Genomic DNA, 21,986 nt, shown 5'->3' on the forward strand with positions numbered 1-21,986 from the left:
CTGCTCCGCCCCCAAGGAAGACACCGCCTGGCCCCGTACTGGAGGGGCAGGGCCGAGTCGCCCTGGATCCGGCAGGTGCCGCCCTGGCCCTACAGAGTCCAAGGCAGTGTGAGGATCTATCACTCTGCAGGGCTCGGATGTCTGCATCTTCACCTGCACTGCACATTCTGTGCATTCCGGCTTGAACTATTCTTACAAGTACTTGAGAAATAGGGTCACTGCCCATATCCTGTCCTCCGCCCACAGGCCTCCACAGTTGGCAACCCATCTCCCTCCCTACAATGAAGCCAGACAAAGCAAGGTCTCTTTGGGTTTTCTTTTTTTAGTAAAACATTCTTTTATTAAAAGAACAAGTGCTGTTTACGAACTGCCCTTCGTACAAATAACATCCGTTATACAAAGATACAAGACCCAGGCTATGCACAATTCCAGGCTTGGAGGTCGCAGGGGAACACTGCCTCTTGGGCTGAGGATATAAAGGTTTCAGAAAGAATGAAAATGAGCCCCTGGGTTTGCAATCTGTGGCTTCCCTTCCTTGCTCCCCCAGGAAGGGTCTGCTACATGGAAACAGGCTGGGATGGAAGAAAGCAAGCCAGACTCCTTCCGGTCTCCAGTCCCAAGTAGGGCTGGAGAAAGCGAACACAGGAGAAAGGACAGCCCTCAGTCCCCAGCTCTTCAGTAGGTCAAGACAAGGTGGTCTGCTGGGAACTAGACACACCTGTAATCCAGGAGGACGTGGCTGGAGGGAACAGAAGGGCTCCCTGGCCCCACCTCCCTCCATCCTATTGGGCACCCCTCCCTAGGCACCAGCTGCCTGTTACTCACTTTGGCCCACTGCACTATTAGGATGACAAGAGACTAGCAGGGCCAGCCTGTGTCTTTGAAAACCCGCCAGCATTTCCAGGGTGGGAAAAGGAAATGGAAATGTTGCGCTCCCCTCATTTGTCTAGGCCCTTCCTAGGAGTCTAGGATGGGCACTCCCTGGGTCTCAACATAGGGAAGGGAATAGGTCACCAGCCTCATGATCAGGCTACCCAGAGCCAGCAGTAGACCCAGGAGCCTGAGGGAGAAACCCACAAGCTGGGATCAGGGAGGGGGATGGGAGATACAATTTATTTCTTCTCTTAAAGGCAACCCTTAAAGTGTCATTGTCTGTGGAGGATTCGTCAGCTCAGAGCTAAGACAGTCAGTGCTACATAGATACCTTCCTGCCACCGGCACTCACACACCACACACCCACCACACACACAGGGACAGCCAGCCAACCAACTGCAGCTAAAAGGCTCGACAGTGGGGCAGTCATGACCAGAAGGTCAGGTACAAAGGCTCGGCATTGCTGTTACTGAGGTCCTGTCGCTCCTAGGCTTAGAATAGTCACCTGTAAAGCCAGCTCAAATGACCCCAAAATACAGCCAGGTCCCTTCTGACATCTACCAGCTACAACCACCCCCCTACCCCTTGTGGGCACAGGCTTAACATGTCACTCCCTCACCTCTTCTCACTGAGGGTGGTGACATTAAGATCTAGTCATGCATTCTCAGACTCCACTTCCGCTCTGCAAACCACATCCTCCCCCTCCCAGACAGAGATGGCCCCAAATCTGCATCCTTTCCCTCCTTCTACCAAGCTCTTTATCAAAAAAAAAAAAAAAAAAAAAAAAAAAAAAAAAAGACCAAAGCCAGACATAGTGGCACACGCCTTTAATCCTTGCACTCAGGAGGCAGAGGCCACCCTGTTCTACATAGCAAGTTCCAGGACGACCAAAGCTACGTAAGAAGATCTTGTCAAAAAAAAAAAATTTTTTTTTTTTAAATGTGAGGTTGTCAGAGCCATTCTGCAGTGTCCTTCTCCCTTTCAAGGATCCTCATAATTCTCCTGGGGTGCTGCACCGAGTCCTAACTTCCCTCATCTCAGTATATGGAGGAGCACCACCGGCCCATCTCCACCTCTAACCCCAGCACTCGGGAGGCAGAGGCAGGCAGATCTGAGTTCGAGGCCAGCCTGGTCTACAGAGCCAGTTCTAGGTCAGCCAGAGCTACACAGAGAAAACTGTCTTGAAAAATCCCTCCCCCCACCCAAAAGAAGAGCACCACCAAACCATACAGCCCAGAGCTCTCGGTAAGCCTAACCTGATTCCCTGCTAGGGTATCCTGGCCCGAAGTAGGAAAGCAGCTTGGAGACAGTTGAGAGCTGAGTTGCAGAGCACTGAGCGGCTTCTCCACAGGTGATCACCTGTCAAACACCTCACCAAACACCACAATACAAGATACTTGGTTCTGAGTGGGACAAGGGTGTGGGCCTGGATAAAAAGGTCATCTAAGAATCTGAAGAATCACTGTCTTGTAGACAAGTGATCTACAAGAGCTGAAAAGATGAAGATGTCTTTCTAATGTTAAGCAGTTAGAAAAGTGAGTATTTCTGAGGTCATCTCAACTGTCTCCCAAAACCCTTCCAAGTGCCAGAGTTTGCCTCTGAAGGGTCCCGGCCTGTCCTAACATCTTACAGTCTTATCAACAGGAATATTGTTTCCCAGATCAGAGGGGGAAAATAAAACAGTCGAGCAGCACAGGCAAAAATATATCTGCACTACATTTCTGTCCTTGCCAAAAATATACACATCTTTTCTTTATTCAAAAAAAAAATTAACGAAAAACCCCCAAAACGAAACTGAAAACATAAACACACCAAAATGCACACATGCAGAGAGACCCACAGACATGAGCAAGGGAACCGGGACTGACCCTCAGTCCCAGCCAGTGCAACCGAAAGGACACAGACTCCCGTGGCAGTGCTGTGTCCCACTCAACATTTTTCATTACTGCCCTGGGCAGAAAGTCTCTGCCGCCTATTACTACACCCTGGGAAATAGCTGGTGGGTGAAGGGACAGTGGTTAGCGTAAGTGGCTCTACTAGCTGGTGAAGGACTCAAGAGGCAGGCTACCTACTGCCGGGAGGGGCACTTCTGCTACAAAGAAGTGACTCTTAACCCCTCCCCAAGCTCTTGTGCCAGGACCATCAAACTAACAGTGGGGGAGGAGGCCCTGAGGGGGCCCTGAGATGGAGTGGGGTCCAGGGGAAGGAAGGTAGGATATTACCCTGATTCAGAGCCCCCAGCCCCTAAGAATTCTCCAATACTGGAGTACTGGTCTGTTTTTTGTTTTTTTGTTTTTTTAATAAGTTAACCATTCATGCCCTGGAAAAGGGCCAGAGTTAGTGAGGGGTTGAGAGTACAAGAGCTGGAAGCTCTTGCTCCCATACTGGCCACTGCTCCTGTCCTTGCCCTTGGCTGCCCCAGGTCCAGAGGAAGAACTGACAGACAGACAGGTTAAACAGACTGACTCTCTCTCTCACACACACACATACACACACACACAGAGACACAGACAGACAGACACACACACACACACACACACTCACGATCTGTGGAGTCAGGCAGCTCCCTCTCCCCACCCTCGGCACTCCTCAAGCCAATAGTGCAAAAAGGGGCAGGACACCAAGGACAGCAAGGGACTTCCCCGCCCAGCCCCATCAGGGGTGGGGGGCGGCCCCAAGAGGTGCTATCCTGCCCTTCCTCAGCCCCCCACATCTGTAGGCTTTTCCAAGCTCAGCTTGTGACCATCAGCGGGGAGGGGTGATAAGAAACAAAGGGATGCATCCCTTCTGCTGGGAAGAAACTGAAGGTCAGGTGGGACCAGCCCTTTTTCCATAAGGAATTTCCACACTGGGATAGGCCAGGGGGCCCACCCTTCACCTTCCCCATTCAAGTGCTGATTGGTTTATGTGGTAGGTCCAACCCTCCACTTCTTATGCCAAGACCTATTTTGCTCTTTGGGGGCCCCTAGGCATCTGGGGAGGATGAGGGCCCCTAGGCAGGCTAGGAACCTGTCCTCCTCAGATCCTCTCTGAAGCAGCCAGTGCAGTGAGGGGGTGGGCCAGGTGGAAGGGATCCCTCCAGTCTCTCTCCTCAGCACCTGGAACTCCAGGCACATACATACTCCCTGCGGATCAGCACAGGCTCTGGGCCTGCTCTCCAGAGTCTGGGCCCAGGTGCCCCACTCCAGGCAAGGACTCTTGAGCCAACTAGGGGTCAGGAGGGGCAGGGTAGAGTTAGCCTTTTTCCTGGCTGGCTGAGGCTCCTTTGTCAGCGGTCTGGAAAGACAAGAAGAAAGGCTTTAGTGTGTGTGTGTGTGTGTGTGTGTGTGTGTGTGTACACATCTTGTCCTGATACCCAGTTAGGACCAGCTCTCAAGGGTGGAAAAGGCTGCTGAAAGAGAAGTTGAGTTGGCCAGGCCACTGCCTAGGGCATAGTCTGTGGAGTGAGGAGGTGTCTAGCATGTGCCAAAAGCTGGATTCTTGGGCCCAGGCTGGCCTGCCAAGGACGGCCTTTCCTTCTGTGAGCCCACGCAGAGGGCCATCTTTCTCTAACCGCTGTACACAGAAATGTCCTCCCAGCTACTCCTCCCATAAAATGTTCTTTTTAAAAAAAGAATTTAAAACAAAACAAAAAATATATTTCTTTAGTGTGTGTGCATGTGTGTGTGTGTATGTACACACACGTCTGTGTGGACAGCAGAGGACAGTATTCTGATTAGCTCTCTCTACTACATGGGTCACTGGGATGAAACTCAGGTCACCCGGCTTGGTAGCAAACACCTTTTTCTTTTCCTCTATTTTTTTACACACTGGGCCATCACCAGGCTGGACGGCTGTTTTCTAGATGGTCCCTTTATTACTGGTACCTGCTCAGTGGCCTTTCCTCTAAGGGACCACCAATGAAAGCTGAGGTCCTGCTGTCTGCAGCAGGCTATCAGGTTGACCTATGGGTTGCTGCCTCCCACTAGAAACCTATCTGATGATGTTGCTATAACCATCCTCCTCTGCTTGTCTCAAAGGAATATAGGAAGGCCTGGGTCTCTTACTCACCCCTCCTTTGGGGCCATTCCCACTGGCATCTGCCCCAGGAAGGCTGAGAAAGGGGTTGGTCTGAGCAGTGAGAACTGGAGGTCCGCCTGCCGCCGCCACTGCTGCGGCCGCAGCCGCTGCAGCCATGAGACTTGTATTGCTGCCCAGTGAAGGGGCCACTAGGGCTCCAGCAGGCAGCAGGGGTGGGGCTGATGCTGTGGGCAGCAGGCCAGAGGTGCCCGCGGACAGAAGTGGGGTGGAGCTTCCAGCCAGTAGACTGGCCATGGGCAGCTGGGAGCCCCCAGCCATCTGCAGCCGCTGCAGCTCCCGCTTCTGCTGAATCTGCTGGATCATCTGGTAGACCACAGTCTGGTGCTCCTGCAAGGAGGACAGCCTGGTTATTGGCAGTGGGCTCCCGCTGTCTCTCCCCAGGGCTGCCTGCCTTGCTCGACCAGGGCCCCTCATACTAGAACCATAAAGCCCAAGACAGGAAGACAATCAAGGTTCTGTCTCCACTTTAGCACTCTGAGCCTGTTTCCCATCTGGACAAAAAAAAATGCAGACATATGAGGTAAATACCTGTGAGCTGAGTACCTGGGCAAGTGCAGGCCGGGAGCATTTCTGGCCTTGCCCACTGTGTCAGGCCCTCAGTCCCTCAGACAACCACAACGCCATTCCAAATGGAAAAGCACTCTACTGGGGCAGCAATCTCCAAATGCTCCCCCATCCCCTCTCTCCTTCCAAGAAATGGCTTGAAATATTTTAGAAAATAGGTTATGGGTTGGATGTGGTAGTACTCAAAGGCAAACGCGAGGCAGGAGGCTTTCTATGAGTTCAAGACCAATCAAGGCTGGTGGGATACTGCCTCAAAAAACAAAAACAAACAAACAAAAAAACTGGTTTATGGGCAAGAGAGTTGGCTCACTGTCTGCTTTTCCAAGAGGACTAGGGTTTGAGTCCTAGCAGCTTCGAGGTAGCTTTCAACAGTCTGTAAGTCCAACCTGATCTACAAGGTGAGTTCCGGGACAACCTGGGTTACATAAAAAAACTCCATCTCAAAAACAACAACACAGAACTAATAATAAGTGAAGTTATGCATATTTAGTGTGTTAGGGGCTGCAAGCACAGGTCAGGAAATCTGTTTTCCCTCCCTCTATGAGTCCAGGGAAAAGTCAGGTCAGCAGGCTCAGCAGCAGGGCCTCTATCTGTGGAGCCACCTTAACAACTTTCTTACTGTTTGGAGTTTTCTGTTTTGTTTTGTTTTTCTTGGTTGTTACAGGAGTCTTACTCTGTACTCTTGGGTAGACTAAAATTCATTATGTAGCCCAGGATGGCCTTGAACTCATAGCCATCCTCCAGGCTCAGTTGCCAAGATGCTTAGATTACAGCTCACAGCACTCGTGTGCCTTGTTGGGGACACAGACAAGGACCTAATGCACGCTGGGACACCCAGCCAGTCCCTCATTTTAATAGGTGAAACCACTTCTCTCCGAAGAAGAGTGATAGAGCAAGCATATGACAGACCAAGGTGTTGACTGAACCTTCCCTGCTCAGACACCTTCCCTTGGAGACTTGGGGCAGGGACTGCAAAGCTCAGTCACTGGACCTGGCATCTCCAAACTCTCACTGGGATGTGACCTAGGGCCCCAGGGCCTCACAAGACCCCTTGCCCAATGCCCAGGAGGCTCTGTAAACAGTCTCATCTCCTAATGCCCGCAGGCCCCCCCCCCAGATTCAATCTCACCAGCCTGGAACCCTCCCTGGGGGCCTTCATTCTTAGAGGTAGGCAATTTGGGGAGGGGGGACAGCAGGGAGGGGGCACTCACTGGGGTCAGCTGTGGAGAGGCTAGGAGCTGCTGCAGCTGCTGCAGCTGCTGCTCTTGCTGTTGGAGGAGGTGTCTCTGCTGCTCTGTCAGGCTGAGGCAGGGAGAACACAGATGAGGAGGTGCAGAGCATACCCCACACCCAGGAGCTCCCAGACTCCCTCAGGCCCAGGCAGATGGACAGCCTGTCTAGACCGACAGTAGGGACATGGATAAGATCTTGTCCCCTGGACTATATCTGGAAAATCTGGGGAGTCCCTTAAGCCAACATTCTGCGAGGACTATAAATCCCATAGGGCCAGGGGTTATTTTTTTTCCTTTGGGGGAATAAGGGGCATGGGGGGAAAATCCCTCCCACATCCACCCTCCCACTCCCTTCCCTAGGGCTGAACTTTCCCTCACCTGTTGAGACAACCTGGCAGTTGAAGCGTGGGGGCCCCGCCAGCCTGGCTCAAGCCCGCAGGGTTGGGAGCAGCAGCCCCATTCAACCCTCCCAGAAGCCCATTGAGGGGCAGGCTCCCGTTGCCTGCCAGCCCACCCAACAGCCCCTCAGCCATGGGCATGGCTCCCAGCCCTGCTGCTCCGGGCGCCCGGCCCAGCCCGTTCTGTGGCTGGGGTGGGAGTGGGGCAGGAGCCCCAGGCAGGGCCAAGGGCAGAGTAGCGGGGCTCTGCTGGAGCAGGGGCAGCGGTGGGGGCGTGCTGTGGAAGGAGAGCGAAGAGCTGCTGCGGCTCGGGCAGCCTGAGTGTGGGTCCTGGGGAGGGAGGGGGAAGGGACAGGTCAGAGGGCAGAGGGCCAGTGTGACCCTTCTGGCCCTCAGCCCAGAATCCACCAGCATTTTTCCATAGCAACCCCCCCCCCAAGCCTGCAGACACCCTGGAGAAACAGCAAAGCCCAAGGATAAAGGCTAGATCTGCACAGTATTCAGACGAGGTTTACTGAGCACCCCAGGAGGCCCAGCACCCTTAGTTCCTCAGGCTTAAGGACAAACAACCGGCAAAGTCTGTGGTTGTTCAAGAGAACCAGGTCCAGAGTTAGGGCTCTTATTGCCACAATGCTAAGCCATTGACTTTTAATGGTTAGAGAGCTCTGAAGCCAAGAGCACCGGAACTCTCACACTAGCGAGGCTTAGGTTCAAATCCCATGCCCACTACTCAATGGCTTGGGGAGCCCTGGGCTCAACATCTCTGCCTCAGTTTACGTCTTCATAACCTATGGGTGACAGTACTGTGCATCCCATAAAGTCAGTGTAGAGAGTGAAGAGACTCATGCTTTTGAGTTCCAAGTTTGCAACTGGCGTTACTTTTATGATTACGACTGCCCGAAGTCTCAGTAAGTGGCAGAGAATAAACAAAGATTGCTCGATTCCAATAATAACCACAACATAACAATAGCGTTATTCCAGCCGCCACCAATTACACAGAGATTAGTTCGTGTGAGGCCCCGTAATAAACCCTTCGCAACGCTTCTCCCTCCGCATTCCTTCCCCACCACTGCCCTCACACTCCTTCAGCCTTTAACCGAGCTCATCTTTCTGTTTCTCCTTTGCAACCGTTGAATGTTTCCCTGGGCCCAGCCTTGGACTCAGCCTTGGACTCAGCCTACCTTCAGGAGGACTGAGTCTGTCCTTCACTGCTCACTTAGTGAGCGCCCTGTATTAAAAAGGTTCTCACTCGTATTACTTATTTAAAATAATGAATAAGAAGATAACCAATTATTCAGTCAACTACTTCTTCACTGGCCAGCCTCCAACAGCTGCTGGTTAGTAAGTAGACCAAAAGGACCCTCTACAGCTCTCTTTCCTGTCCTCTCCCCACAGAGCATACCTCGGAAGATGTGGACAGGGAGTTGTCCAGGCCAAGGCTGTTCTTCCCAGGCGGGCTCTTACTGATGCTCAGGGAGTCACTGCTGCCAGCTAATGGAGGGAAGACAGGAGCTGCAATGGAGCTCAGGCCACCAGGCAGAATCCTCACCCTAGCCTGGACTGGATCCCCTCACCTTGAGGAAGCAGTCCATAGGGCCCAGGGACAGGGCCGTTAGTGGCTGGCAGCGCAGCAGGCAGGGCAGGGAAGGGTACAGAGAGCTGAACATTAAGGATCTGTAGTCGCTCCTTCTTAGCCGTCAGGCTAAGGATTTGCTCCTGCAGCCGCTGGTTTTCCTTCTGCAGTGCATGCAGGGCCTTCAGCATCTCGACAACTTGAGAGAGAGGAGCAGCCTGAGGTTAGTGGATAATGCATCAAAGAGGCAGGGCCAGCATGAGGGACAGGGTCTGGAGGGAAGAGGTGACCAAGATCTCCTTTGAGAGGCTCCTCCTGATAGCGGTAAGGTGGGTCTGAGGTACATAAGTTTGCTGATCTTAGGAGGGCCCCGATGCTCCATGGGATGGGGGGGGGGAGTAGGTGCAACCTGGGGTTTGGTTAACATCTATGCCAGGAGGTCTTGACAAACAGAAAGCACCCAGAGCTCACTTAGGCTAGGCTAGAGATGACCCTGGCGCCCACCACTGGCAAGGCCAGTGAAGAGGCTTGAAGCCCTGGGGAAGGGTGGGGTGTGGCTGGGGCAGGCCTGCCATCCCTGTGCACCCCTGCTCACTGTTGACACCAGTCTCTCCGTCACCCTGCTTTTCCAGCAGCTGCTCCATGTTGGTTGTTCCAGGGGCTGTGGAGTCTAACTGGCCACTCCCACAGGGCGCTGACGTTGTCTGGTCGAAGAGCGCAGGGAGGCTACTGATGGGAGACCTGGGTCCAGAGGAGAACCGAGCACCTAGCACCTAGCTCCAGAGGCTCACCTAGCACCCTGATTCCAGGCCCCCCCACCTTCCACCAGGGCATCCCGATCCAGTCCCCGCCCACTCCTCCCTCCTCCAAGGTTCACCCTCCCTCACATGGAAGAGAGACTCTCCTGGGGGGAGGTCCCATGACACCGGAAGCTGCAGTCTTCTAGGTCTGGCTCTTGGAAGGAGAAGGCAAGGATCAGGGGGGAAGGGGGACTCAGAGCCCTCCGGAACAGGGTGCTGCTCCCAAGACCTCAGCACAGACCTTCTTCAGTACCCTCCCAATCCTAGCCTGGTAGTTCATGTTGGCTAGGAGCTGAGCATGGCACCCCACCTCAGGAAAGCTCTTCCCCTTGCCACTGGTTCCTGCTACCTGTTTCCAGATCTTTCAGCTACAGAATCTGAGGTCAAGATAAACCTGGATAAACTGAAAGTGGGTGCTGGCTGGGTGACCTTGTGTAGGTAACCAGCCTCCGCCCAGTGATTAAATGAGGATTAAAATAAGGCCATAAAGTGAAGTGTTTGGCTGGAGGGTTCACCAAGCGCGAAGCAAGAGCCCTTAATCATTGTATTAGCATAATTAGCTTTGACTTTCTATATTCATAAACTCAGATGAGAAAAACTGTTGGCCACAGAACCCTGGTTCTGGGCTACAGAAAACCTTGATGTTACCCAACTGGGCCCTGAAACTAAAGTCAGATTTGCTTTCTTTGAAAAGCTTACCTGAACTGGCAGCCTGCAGCTAAGCCCTCCACTCAGGCTGACAGGCTGGGTGTCTGTTGGGCTCTCGGACTGAGCAGACTCTAGGGAGATGGTAGGGAGTGCCTCCTACCCCTAACTCCTAAATACCCGGAGAGCAGAGAGCCCAGCTGCCAAGACCTGTGACCCCAACTACAACTGTACAGCAAGAACTGGGAGAGGGAGGGTTTACACTGGGCTGGGACCTGATTGGCTGAACTGGCTTTGTCATTCTCTGTCCACTGCTTTGAGGTCTCTTCTGTGTGATGGAGTGGCACGGCTAAGTATCAAGCTCTGAACCCAGTAACATCACATCTAGGCGACCCCCACACCGTTGCCAAGGCAACCAACCGCCATACATTCCCAGAATCCACCTGGCTGCCTCACCTTTACCCAGATGGCTATGTCACCGTCCATATAACACAGGCAGAACCCCCTGACCTCTCTCTCTTCTTCCTTTCTTCCATCTTCTTCCTCTACTTCTCCCCGCCCCCATCTTTGCCCTATCTCCTGAATAAACCCCACTTGAAACCGCTGGTTCTGGTGTGGTCTGTTCTAAGCTGCGCGTGGACATCTAACAACTGCCATGCCTGACCCCTGCACTGGTTTTCCGATAAAGTGCCTCATGGTTTGTAGTATGAGATGTCAACTCAGAGGGAGGGGACCCATGCACCCTTCAGAAGGGGAACAGGAGCAGGGCTAGCATACCTGTGTGGCTGCTCTCCGCCTGGGTGAGGAGAGGGTTAACAGTACCCATGGGGGTTCCAAAGATGTGGGATGAAGGGAGGCTGAAGGTTGAACCAGCCAGAGAAAACACCTGTTGGGAGGAACAAACAAGCCTCATGTCTGCTCTCAGAGCTAGCACAGCTGAATACAGTTGTACTGTGTGGTAGGGAACAAGGAATAGCTGGAGAAGACAGGACATGGACCACAGGGGAGTTCTGTCCGCATCCTGCCTAAGAAAGGAGTTAGGAACAGGGTCTCACCTGAGTGGTGGAGATCGAAGCAGAAGAGGACGGGAGGGTGCTGGTGAATGGGGACCGACTGAGGCGGGGCAAGGCTGAGGTCCCTGTGGGCCCCAGCAGGCTGGAGGAGAGTGGGGTGCTGCAGACAGCCCGCAGCATCCCTCCACCGTGAGAGATGGGGTCTTTATTACTGGTATAGATGCCTAAAGGTACAAAGACACAGGAAAAGAGGTAAGGTCACCCTCTACCCGAGTCCTCCAGACAAAGGTAAAGGCAGCCCCTCCTCCTCAGAGAACATAGCCTGCCGGGAGGTCTACATACTCTACGACTCTGCCTCAGTCCGGGAAATTCTTAGCTTTTCTTATTCCTCTATCAAAACCTTGTAAGTTCTGCCAGTGTCCAGCCCAACCTCTTCATTCAGGAGACATTTAAGGGAACATCTTAGAACAGCCACCTCCATTCTGCCTGTTGGTCGTTTCCACAGAACTGTATTTCCTCTTTATGCCCCTACTCTCTCACAGGACTGGCTGTACACAGAGATGTTTTTTAGTTACAGGGGACACTAACCTGCCCCCAGTAGAGGTGACTCCAGGCTCAAGCTGGGCAAGCTTCCTGAAGGCCCAAAGGTACGAGAGGCCAGACCCCCCAGGCCAGAGCTGACCAGGGAACCCCCAGAGAAGGGTGAGGCTGCAGTGGCAGTAAAGCCAGCCAGCTGAGCTGCAGGAAGGGAGGCGGTCGGGCCTGTAGCACCCTCCTTGCCTCGGCTACCCTTGGGTCTGCCTGGCCCATGTCGGCTCCTCTTGCTGGCTTTGTGTTTCTTCTCTTTCAGGGTAGTCTCAGGGGCCTCCTCAGCAGGCCCAAGGGTGGCACTCAGTGCAGGCATCCGTTTATGGGTGCCTGCTGAGGCTCCAGCCCCTGAAACATGGGGAGACTTATAGTCTCCAGGTGAAGGGGCTCGGGCCCGGCTGGAGCTGGAGGTGGTGGTAGTGAAACGCATGATGGGCCCAAAGCCAGAGAAGACAACTTTCTGTTCAAAGAGGTCAGCCTTGGGGGGCTCAGGGATCGTGGGTGAGGGAGGAGCTGGCGGCGTGGGGGCCGTGGGCTTGGAGTACTTGTCTTCCTCAGGCTGCTCCAGCTTGGGGAAGGCTGCAAAGTCAGGAGAGCTCTGCAGCGATGAGCCTGGAGCAAAGGAGGGGTTTTACTGCTGGACCATCTCCCTTCTTCCCCACTAGGTACTCGTGCAGCCTGGTGTCCCCGCCAGCTCTACCACCTCTTTCCTAGGATGACAGTCCCTGCTGGAAACAAACCTGGAGGGAAGTGACTCCCACCCTTGAGCAAACCGAGCAAATTACTGTGACAGTAGCACAGGTTCTTATGCCGTAACATAGGCTGGCTTCACATTCAGGTAATTCTGCAGCTCCCAAACGCTGGGATTACGGGCCTCTGTGTCTGGAACTAATATTGGTGCTTTTTTCAAATGGCCCTTTTGACATCCTTTTGGGGATGCTACTGTGGGGTTACAGGGGTGGGCCCTGTAAGGAAAGGGAGCTCTGGTTTAAGAGGGAAAGAGATGGAGAGACAGCCCAACAGTCTAAAGCAGCACTGGCTGCCCTTGCACAGGACCTGAGATCAATTCCTAGCACTAACATGGTGGCCCCAAGCATTTGTAACAGGTTCCAATATAACCATCTATGACAGAGTCTGATGCCCTCTTCTGGTGTGCAGACAAAGCACCCATACAAAAAAGAGGAGGGTGGAGAATCCAGCTGGGGGGAGGGGCTCCTTGCCTTGTCACCCCACACCAGTTTGTAAAAACAAAGGAGAGACACAGGGAAACCACCAGGCACAGACCCTTGCCACAACAGCACAGGTCAAGGGGCTCCCACTCTCCGCCTCCTCTAGGACACCCAGACTCACCTGCAGGCTGAAAAGGCCCCCCAGAAGAGGAGGAGGAGGAAGAGGAAGAAGAGGAGGAGGAGGCGGAGGTAAAACTGCTCACACCTTTCCCACTGCCCAGCTTCTTGCCCTTATGACTCAGGCTATGGCTGGAAGACTTTCTCCCCTTTGAGTCCCTGCTGCTCTCAGAGGTCTCCTGAGTGCTGGCCTCATGGTGGGAGGAAGTAGTCGCTGAGGAGACCTAAGACAGAGACAAGAGTCTCAGCGTCAGCTGCAGTCAAGGTCAGCCTGATGCAGGAGTGAAGGCTTGCGACCTGGGCTGGAGTCCTTCCTGCAGGACTTGGAGGCAAGGAGCCTGTGGAAAGCCCTGGAACACAGAAATGGGAAGGCAGCTACGGAATTCTAGGGAATGCCCTAAACCCAAAGTCTCTCTCTTTGCCTCATGACCCAACAGAGAGACCAGTCTACAACCTGCACTGGCCTAGGACCCTTCAGTGGTTACCATTCACAAGCCACGTGGCTCTAGCCCATCTCTGACCACTGCAAGCTCTTGCTGGATACCTGGGCCTACATGCAAACCCTCACCGCGCAGCCAGTCTGCTCAGCCAACGTCCAGCCAAGAATTCCCCACTCCAGGAAGCCTCCCCGACACACCTAGGCAAGTGACCCATTTTGTCTTCCTCTCAGGCCACTGGGAGCCATGCCTGCAGGACAGCAGAAGCCATACTGCCCTGGAGTGAAGGATACTGCCCCATGTCTGAGGTGTAATACTGGGAGAGCAGGGTGTTTGCAGGGATGAGAGGGGCCCTATTGTGAGCCCAGAAGCCTCTGGACCTAGCTCAGCTACATCATTATATGTTCCTGGGAATCAGGACCAGCTCCGTGCCAGGGACACGGGTGGGGTTCAGTACACAAGGAGTCTGATGCTGGCTGCTACTAGACCTAGCAGGGACAGTTTTGTGTGCTAAGTAAGCACAAAGCCTTTCAAGCCAGACTACACTGGTTCAGAACCTCACCATTTAGTATTACATTGTACTTTTAGACAAATTATACAGCTTCTCTGTGCCTCTGCTTCACTTAAGGGGAAGTGATAAGCCATCTACCACACTGGGATATTTTGAGGAATAAATTAAGGCCTCCCCATGTGTCCCTTCTCTTGGTTCTGAAGACAGTCTGGGCTTTATGTATGCGTGCCTCAAGTACCAGGGAAGATTTTCTTTTGGGTGGATACCAGGTATTCAAATTGTGCTCAAGGAACAAATGAGGGGGAAGACTGAGCCACCCCATTACTGCTGCCCCTCCCTGGGTGGAGCCCTCTTCTCTGTCTTCCTTTGTTCTTTTCAGCAGCTGGAGTTCTGAAGGGAGCCAGATGTGGTTCAGAAAGCCAGGGAGAGAGGAGCTGGGGGAAGGGGAGCTTAAATGTTGGGATGGGTGTGGGGGGTAGGCAAAGCTTGTCCAGGGTTACCCAATTAGTAGGGGACATTCCAAGTCTTTCTACCAGTCTGTAGGCTCCTGGAAAGGTCGGGCCAGCCTCCCAGGTGAGCTCAGGGAAGCAAAGCAGGAGGGGAGAGTTACTGGGGCAGTTGCCACAGCAACATCACCCTGGAAACCTGATACCTGAGCCTCCTGCTAAGATGCCCAGTGCCCTGCCAACCACAGGAGGGAGTGGAGGTGACTGTCAGTAATGGGACAGGAGGGAGTGCTTTCTCCAGCCCCCAGGAGACTCTGGCTAATCTGCTCAGGCTTGGATTATCACTCAATGGTCTAGGGTAGGGCCTGCCTTTTGCTCCTTCAGACACTACCCATTACCACTAGAGCCAAGCCTGCTGATAAAGGTGGTGCGGTCCCACCTCCACTCCCACAGGCTTGAAATAGGATCTAGATTGTCTCCTGGTGGTAGGAGTTTGGTAAAAATTCACCAATCCTGCAGGGTGGGGCCCTCAGAAGCCCAAGGGCCATACTTTTGCTCTCAGAAGATCCCAATGCTGAGCCTCTGCCTGGACAAAGATGCACATATGGTAGCTAGCGAGCAGAAAGGCACCCCACATCGTCCTCAAGAAGTGTCAAGGCTTGCAGGGCAGAGTGGACTCTCTGTGAGCTCAACCGGGTGGTGGCAGCAGAGGTGACATTAACCATGAGCTGTGAGAGGATGCCCAAGCAGGCCGCTGCTCACTGTAACCCTTCAGACATCACGCTTCCTCACCCCCAGACCAGCACACCCTACATCCCAAGTATAAACAGTGGTACCTTATCAGCAGTGGGAACCACAGGCGGGGCAAGGATGCTGGGGGGGGACTCAGGCCGCTTCTTGTGCTTCTGTTTAAGGCGTTCTTTGTCCTTTCGACTCTGGAGGAGGGAAACATGACCAGATACTGATACAGAGGTTGTTCGAGGGAGGTCAACCGTGACATGTGGGTGTGGAGATCTGAACCCCTCTTAGGAATGGGGCTTAGAGAGTCCTCTCTGTCTATAGAGGGATGGAAAACTCCAGCTGGACAGGAGAGGCTCACACAAGATCCTCTGAGAGCCAAGAGCCCCTCCCCCATCCTCCCTCCTGCTAAAAATAGCCTGTCCCATTATCGTGCCAGTGACAGAGCGAGACACACACACACACACACACACGCACACACACACGCACACGCACACACACACGCACACGCACACACGCTAGCAAGCAGGCACTCACAAGAGTGTCCCTCCTGGAACGCAAGCTGAACACGAGTGGGTACTCTGTGGGATGGGGCACAAGGAGACAGACTGGAGATGTGTGTAAACGTGTAGGGACACTGTATTGTCATGAGAAAAACTGGAAAATACACAGACAGGTCCCAATCTCAGCGCCTGTGCTTCCCAAGCTCCCTCTCCAACCTCAGTGGCCTCAGAAGGCCCAGGTGCCTGGTGCCAGTCTCTAAAAGAGGTGTGTAAGAGAGCGGGCTTTCACCTTCTTCTGGCCCTTCTCATGGTGGGTAGGGTGCTTCTCCTGCTGGGTGGATGGTGAGGCTGACCGGCTTCTCCTGCCACTAAGAAAGCTGTTGCTGCCTCCCCCGGAGCCACCTCCACCACCGCTGGTACCACTGCTGCCGCTGCTGCCTCCTCCTCCTGCTCCTGCTCCTGCTCCTCCTGCTCCTCCTCCTCCTGCTCCCCCGCTGGAGTGCCGGGACGTCTTCTGGGGGAAGAGATTGAGAGGAACTGCCTTTCTTTCTCAGTTTAGGGAGGGTTCCTGAAGGTCGCATGATCCTAGAAGCAGCTCCCCTGCTGCTGCAGGTTGCCTGTGTCTACCACGGTGCTCACTCAGCCTAGATATCCTAGACCTTCCCTGGGTGTCTTAACCAAAGCACAGACTCAACCACAGAGGCTCAGAAGAAGCAAGGACCAGCCTCAGGCCCCAACAAGGTGCAGTGGGGTTGGGGGTGGAGCTGGACCTGGGCTTTCTTAAGCCACTCCTATATCCACAGTGCTCCCCGCTAGCAGAACCGACCATGGCCCATTTCCATCTCCTTCCCTTAGAAATACAGTCTGCAAAGGACACGCAGGGAACCCCTGCTCCCAGGAACATCATTCTTTCTGACCATTCCCCCCTCCCCCCTTGGCCCTGCTGTCCTCTGTGCAGCCGTACGCCCTGGACTGGGGTGGGGGGTGGGCTGCTGGCAATGAACACTAACCTAAACTACACTACGTTCCTGGGTTTGCTCTCATCCCAGGCTCACAGCTGCCGCTCCCTGAGGTCACCAACCTCTTGCCAACTGCCAAAGCCTCGGATTAACTTTAGGCCTCCTCAGGCTCCACTCGACCTCATCAAGCTCTAGATTGGTTCTCCCCTGTCTCTTTCACATCTAGACACCCATCGAGACAGCCTCAGCCTGCACCCTCCATCCACCCTTGTGATCTGCCTGGGGACTCCCACCCAATCTGACTGTCTCCACTTGGTGTCACCCACAAAGGTAACAAACAACTAACCTTGTCCTAAGTCACTCTGAGACTCTAAAAGCTTGGAAGCCAGATAATTTATAAGCAACCCAGGACACCAAGAAGGGAACTAACTATTAATCGTTACAGCAGGGCAAAAGGCACAAACCAGGATGCTCTGGAGTGCACCCCTCCCCACCCCGTGGTAGCTACAGCCTGGATATGAGCTCACATTCACCTTCCGCCTCTCTGGCCACTCTCAGGCTCCTCAACCAGGTCCACCTACGGTGACTGCAACATCAGCCTCTGTCACCCGCCCCCATCCTCCCAGCTGTCTCTCAACCCAGCTCCATGGTTGCCTGCCAGGGTAATCTGCCTGTAACTCAAATCTGATCCTGTTACTCTCTGGCTTAGAAACTCTCCAAGTTGTGGCCTGGGGCACAGAGTCCTGCCTGCACCCTGCCTCTGCAGATCATCTCAGTATGAGGACTGTCCAAGTCTGCTCAGCCATGAGACCCTTGGACTGAATGAAGCTCATTCCCATGACTCAAACTCATTCCATGCCTGGTCCCAAACAGCCTCCCTTGCAGCCACCAACACAGGTTCCTTTCCATCTTCCTCAGGAGCTTTCTGATCAAACTGGCCTGAATCCCACTCACCAGCTATGAAACAAGCCTTCTAACCTTGGGGAACCTTAACTTACATATCTGTGAAATGGAGCACATGCAGCATACTTGGGGCTGAGGGAGAACCACACAAGTCATGAATGTGGCAGAAACTGTCCCAGCAAGAGTGTGTATCTTAGTTAGCCTTCTAGTTCTCCGTAGCGTAGACCCCTAGACTGACAGACATGGGGTGGGGAGTGTCTCCCAGGCTGAACTGCTTGGTTCAGTTCTAATTTGCTGCAACCCTCAGGCTGCAACTCATTCCCTGTCGACCTGGGACCGAGGGGTGGGGTCTTTCTACCTCTCCCGGCACCAGGCACATGCAAGGCCCAGAGCCCACGTGTCCTCACGGGCGGACGGGCGGGCGGGCAGGCGGGCGGACTCACCATTTTGCTGAAGTGGTACTTGCAGTAGCCACAGTACTTCACATTGTCTACCTCCAGCACCTCCTCCTCGCACAGCAGGCCTGCCATCTGGGCACTGAGGAGAGGTAGGTCAGAAGAGTGTAGCCACAAACCACGGCAGCCCCCACCTCCTTCCTCCTGGACCCAAGACCTAAGCATGGCACTGCTGCCATCTCCCAGGAGACAGCAGTCAGGCCGCTCCCACTCAGCAGACACCTTATACCTCAGAGCAGTTGGGCGCAGGAGTCTCACCAGGTAACATGAAAAGCTTGTCTGCATCCATGGCGGTTACAGGTCATGCAGGCTCCTGAGGCGGCTTTGCTTTCCCGGCCCTGTTCCTCACAGATGTAACAGGTCTGTGGAGCACAGCACAATTGACCCCTCCTCAAACAGAGAACACCACCTCTCCTGTTGAGGGATCCTTTGGCCTGTCCTCAATTCCATCCTGTCTCCCACCACCCAGATCAGTAACATCCAATAGAATTTTCTGTAGGGAGAGAAAGGCTCTCTAACCTGTACAATCTAAGTCAGCAACCACTAGTCACAGGACCAGCAAGCACATGAAATGCAACTGGTCAGGCTGAGGAAGTAAATTCTAAGTATTCAATTTAAAGGCTTATCTCTTGTATGTGTATCTTGTATGTGTATCTGGCCATAGGTATGTATGTATGTATGTATGTATATATATGTATACCACGTTGCGTGCCTGGTGCCCTTAATGGCCAGAAGAGGGCACCAGGTTGATTATTCCCTGGAATTGGATGTAAACGTGGTTTCGGGCTGTCAGGCTGTCACACTAGTGCCAGGAACTGAACCTGGATTCTCTGCAAGAGCAGCAAGTGCTCTTAATAACCAAGCCACCTACCTCTCCAGCCCGAGTACTCAATTTAATTTCCACATCCACAAGTAATCAGACAGCACACTCCTTGGTAAGGTTTGAGAGGCCCCGACGTGCCCACTCCCACACTTGCTGGGGTGTGCATATACTGTGTGTCTTTTTCATGGAACCTGGAACTGGCCGGCCATCCTCAAAGTCAGTTCTTTCTTATGCCCCAGGTCTCAACCTAAACGTCTCCTTCCATGACCACCTTACACCCAAGCAAGCCTCACTGGGTGTCCTTTTCCTCAAAGCTTGTTTAGACTTGTCTTGATCAACAGCAAGCACTTGGGTACCTGCCGTACCCGGCCTGTCATATATTAGAAGCTTAATAAAACGTGACCTCTGAGCACCCTCTGACTGTGCCACTCTGAGGGAGCCTACAGAGTTACAGTACACAGGCACACATCTGTCTGTGCACAGAAGGTAGTATAGCTCAGGTCAGTATCCATCCATCTCCTGAGTTCCCCAAGAGTACTAGAGGGCATAATGCTGGCACCCCAGGACTGCTGGCCAGGAGGGAGGAGTGTGTGCTAACCTTGTTGAAGCGATCATGAGGCACGTACTGCAGGACGATGGGCTCCATGGTGAGCACGTTGGCGAACTGCACCTCGGGGATGTAGAGGGCGCACACCACATGGGCCCAGCCTGGGGCGGTGTGGGGACCGGCCTCAGCAGGACGGCAAGCACAAGACCCCGCTCCCCCCCACCCCCAACACCAAGCTGTAGATGTCCCCTGCATCCACAACCTTCCTGTACCAACCAGAGCAGGGGAAACCAGCCTCCACCCCACATCTGCTGGGGGGCCTGGCTGACCTCAGCAGGCGTTCAGGGCTCCCTCACCTCCATTGTCAGTCCTCTTCAATGCCCCATCTTTGTGTGGGCACAGCTCACACCTCTGCCAACGCAAGGAGCACAGGGGATTGGGGGAATCTGCTGAGCCGGACCCTCCCTGAACTCATCCAAAAGGCCCCAGGATGGCATAAGATGGGGGGGGGGGTAGGGGCTGAGGATGTAGAGCAGAGGCTTGGCCATGAGCTCATAACTGCTGAAGGCTGAGTAAGGAAAACTATTGTGACCCCTAGGCTTCCACAATCTTGAAAACCTTCCACAATAAAAAGTTACACCACACATACCCCCCCCCCCCCAAAATCAAAGCCCCCAAGCTGGAGGTGAGGTGGGGCAGAGCTGAGTGCTGAGCCCAGGGAGAGATGGGGCAGGTGATAGGGGGCAGGAAACAGGAAATCCTGAGTGACAAAGCTTAGTCCTGCCCCAGCCTCAGGGTACCTATCAACCAGCAGGAGATGCTTCAGGTGTGGGGGAAGAGGAAAAGGAGAGAGGAGAGGCTGAACTCACCACCCTGGCTGCACGCTCCTGAGATTCACATTTCCTGCAGAACCAGGGTCCTGTTGGCACCTGGACGATGCCATAGCAAGCTAAGGGTGGGGGAAGGAGAGTCACTGAGCAAAGCTGTCAGCCACTGGTTTTTTTCCCAGAGTGACTGGGGGCCGGGGAAGAGACCCAGCGGACTAAAACCAGTCCAGTGGTTGGGGCTGCTCCCCAGACCCAGGATCACTCTATGAAACAAGACCACAAGAAATCTCCAACAGCACAGAGCCAGCCTTAAGTCACAGAACCAAGCATTGCAAGGGGGCAAAAATTCTGACAGAGTCCTTGACCTTAAACTTGCAAAGATCTCACTCACCATTCTCACCCCACCTCCTACCCCTTTTTTCTGGACCTGTTTCCCCAGCCTCTGCCCTGACCAGTCCCCTAGGCACCAGAACAAGAAATAGTCATGATTGTAACACGTTTTGTTGTTATTGGGGGGGGGGGGTGCTTCTTAAAGGGCCAGTAAGGGATGAGGCAAGGAAGTCGGGGGTTCAAGGACCTCATCTTCTGCTTCTGTCACACGTACAGGCCAAAAGTCAAAACTGAGGGTAGGTGCCGTGCAGGTACCCAGAGGAGTGTGGCGGGAAAGGCCCGCAGCCACAGCATTAAGGGTTGTCTCAGGAAGGGGGTGGTGGTGGTTGCCTGTGCCAGACAGGCGGAGATGCCAGCCTGCGCCCTCGGCAAGATTCCTTAAGGAGTTAACTCCCGAACCATGTGCGGCAGGGGGAAACTCCAAACCTCCCTCTCCTCCATTCCGGCCCCCTGTACAACCGCTCTCCCAGCCTCAGCTCTTCCCCGGAGGGCTTCAGGATCCCTTCTCCCGTGGGACCCTTCTCCTCCCTTCCCAATTCCGCTCCTCCCAGTATCCGGAAGCGAAGGGGGATGACCCCCCCTTGACCTCTTCCTCCCGGAGCGGGAACCAAAATAAACCGGGAGGGAGGGGGGGGGGAAGACCTCGCAGGTAAACATTCCCGGGACAGCCCTGACACCGGCGGTGCGGGGCTCAGGGAGTTCACTCCTTGCTCCCTGGACTCTCCCCCAAACTCCTTCAACTTGGGGTGGGGGGCGCGGGACTGAACAATAGGCAAGAAAACAATGCCTGACCCGGTCCTGGAGGACCAGGCTGGGGGGGGGGGAGCCCACGCCGCCTTTCGCTTCAGGTGGGTGGGGGAGGGGCACGCGCCCCAGGAGGGCTCCGGAGGGCGCGGCCGAGGGCACCCAGTGCGCGCGCCGCCCCGGGGTCCCGCAGCCCCCCGCCGGCCGTCCCCCCCCCTTACCTTGGTGGACGGCCACGCTGCACGCGTGCCCATCGCAGTAGACCAGCGGGTTTTCGGCCCAGCCCCTCTCGTCCGAACATACGCAGCAGCCTCCTACCATCTCCTTCATACTCCCATGAGCTCCCTCCGGGGCTGGGGCTGGGGGCCGGCCGGCGGGGGTCGGGGGTCAGGGGGGGAGGGAGGGAGCGGGGGCCGCGCGCCTCCTCGCCCCCTCCTCCGCCGCCGTCGCCGCTTCTTTTCTTTGCCTCCTCCTTCCTCCTCCTCGGCGTCCTCCTCCTCCTCCTCCTCGCTCGCTCTGTCTGGCCGCCCCCCCCGCCGTGCTCTCGCCCTCATGCCCCGACGGGCCCCCCCCCCCCAACAATGAGACTCG

The 21,986-nt window shown here is 54.5% G+C and overlaps 1 protein-coding gene across 5 annotated transcripts; it reads right to left on the reverse strand.

The window, feature by feature from the left end:
• Positions 1-306: 306 nt before the first annotated feature.
• Mllt6 (MLLT6, PHD finger containing) lies at positions 307-21,779 on the reverse strand. Of its 5 annotated transcripts, none has more exons than XM_034505191.2 (20): positions 21,617-21,779; positions 20,304-20,383; positions 19,791-19,845; positions 19,486-19,595; positions 18,323-18,426; positions 18,053-18,146; positions 16,037-16,261; positions 15,343-15,441; positions 13,117-13,336; positions 11,767-12,378; positions 11,221-11,402; positions 10,943-11,051; positions 9,608-9,674; positions 9,316-9,461; positions 8,722-8,919; positions 8,550-8,638; positions 7,128-7,477; positions 6,729-6,819; positions 4,924-5,280; positions 307-4,149 (listed from the first exon to the last, which is right to left on the reverse strand). In XM_034505191.2, the coding sequence occupies exons 1-20, from the start codon at positions 21,723-21,725 to the stop codon at positions 4,108-4,110; spliced, it is 3,339 nt and encodes a 1,112-aa protein (XP_034361082.1). In that variant the 5' UTR covers positions 21,726-21,779; the 3' UTR covers positions 307-4,107. The 5 variants fall into 5 exon arrangements, with proteins under 5 accessions (XP_034361082.1, XP_034361085.2, XP_034361083.1 ...); XM_034505194.2 differs by having other exon boundaries at positions 16,037-16,258; positions 21,617-21,754; XM_034505192.2 differs by having other exon boundaries at positions 13,201-13,336; positions 21,617-21,754.
• Between the last annotated feature and the right edge of the window lie 207 nt (positions 21,780-21,986).

The sequence above is a fragment of the Arvicanthis niloticus genome, chromosome 6 (assembly GCF_011762505.2).
Source record: "Arvicanthis niloticus isolate mArvNil1 chromosome 6, mArvNil1.pat.X, whole genome shotgun sequence".
NCBI lineage: Eukaryota > Metazoa > Chordata > Mammalia > Rodentia > Muridae > Arvicanthis > Arvicanthis niloticus.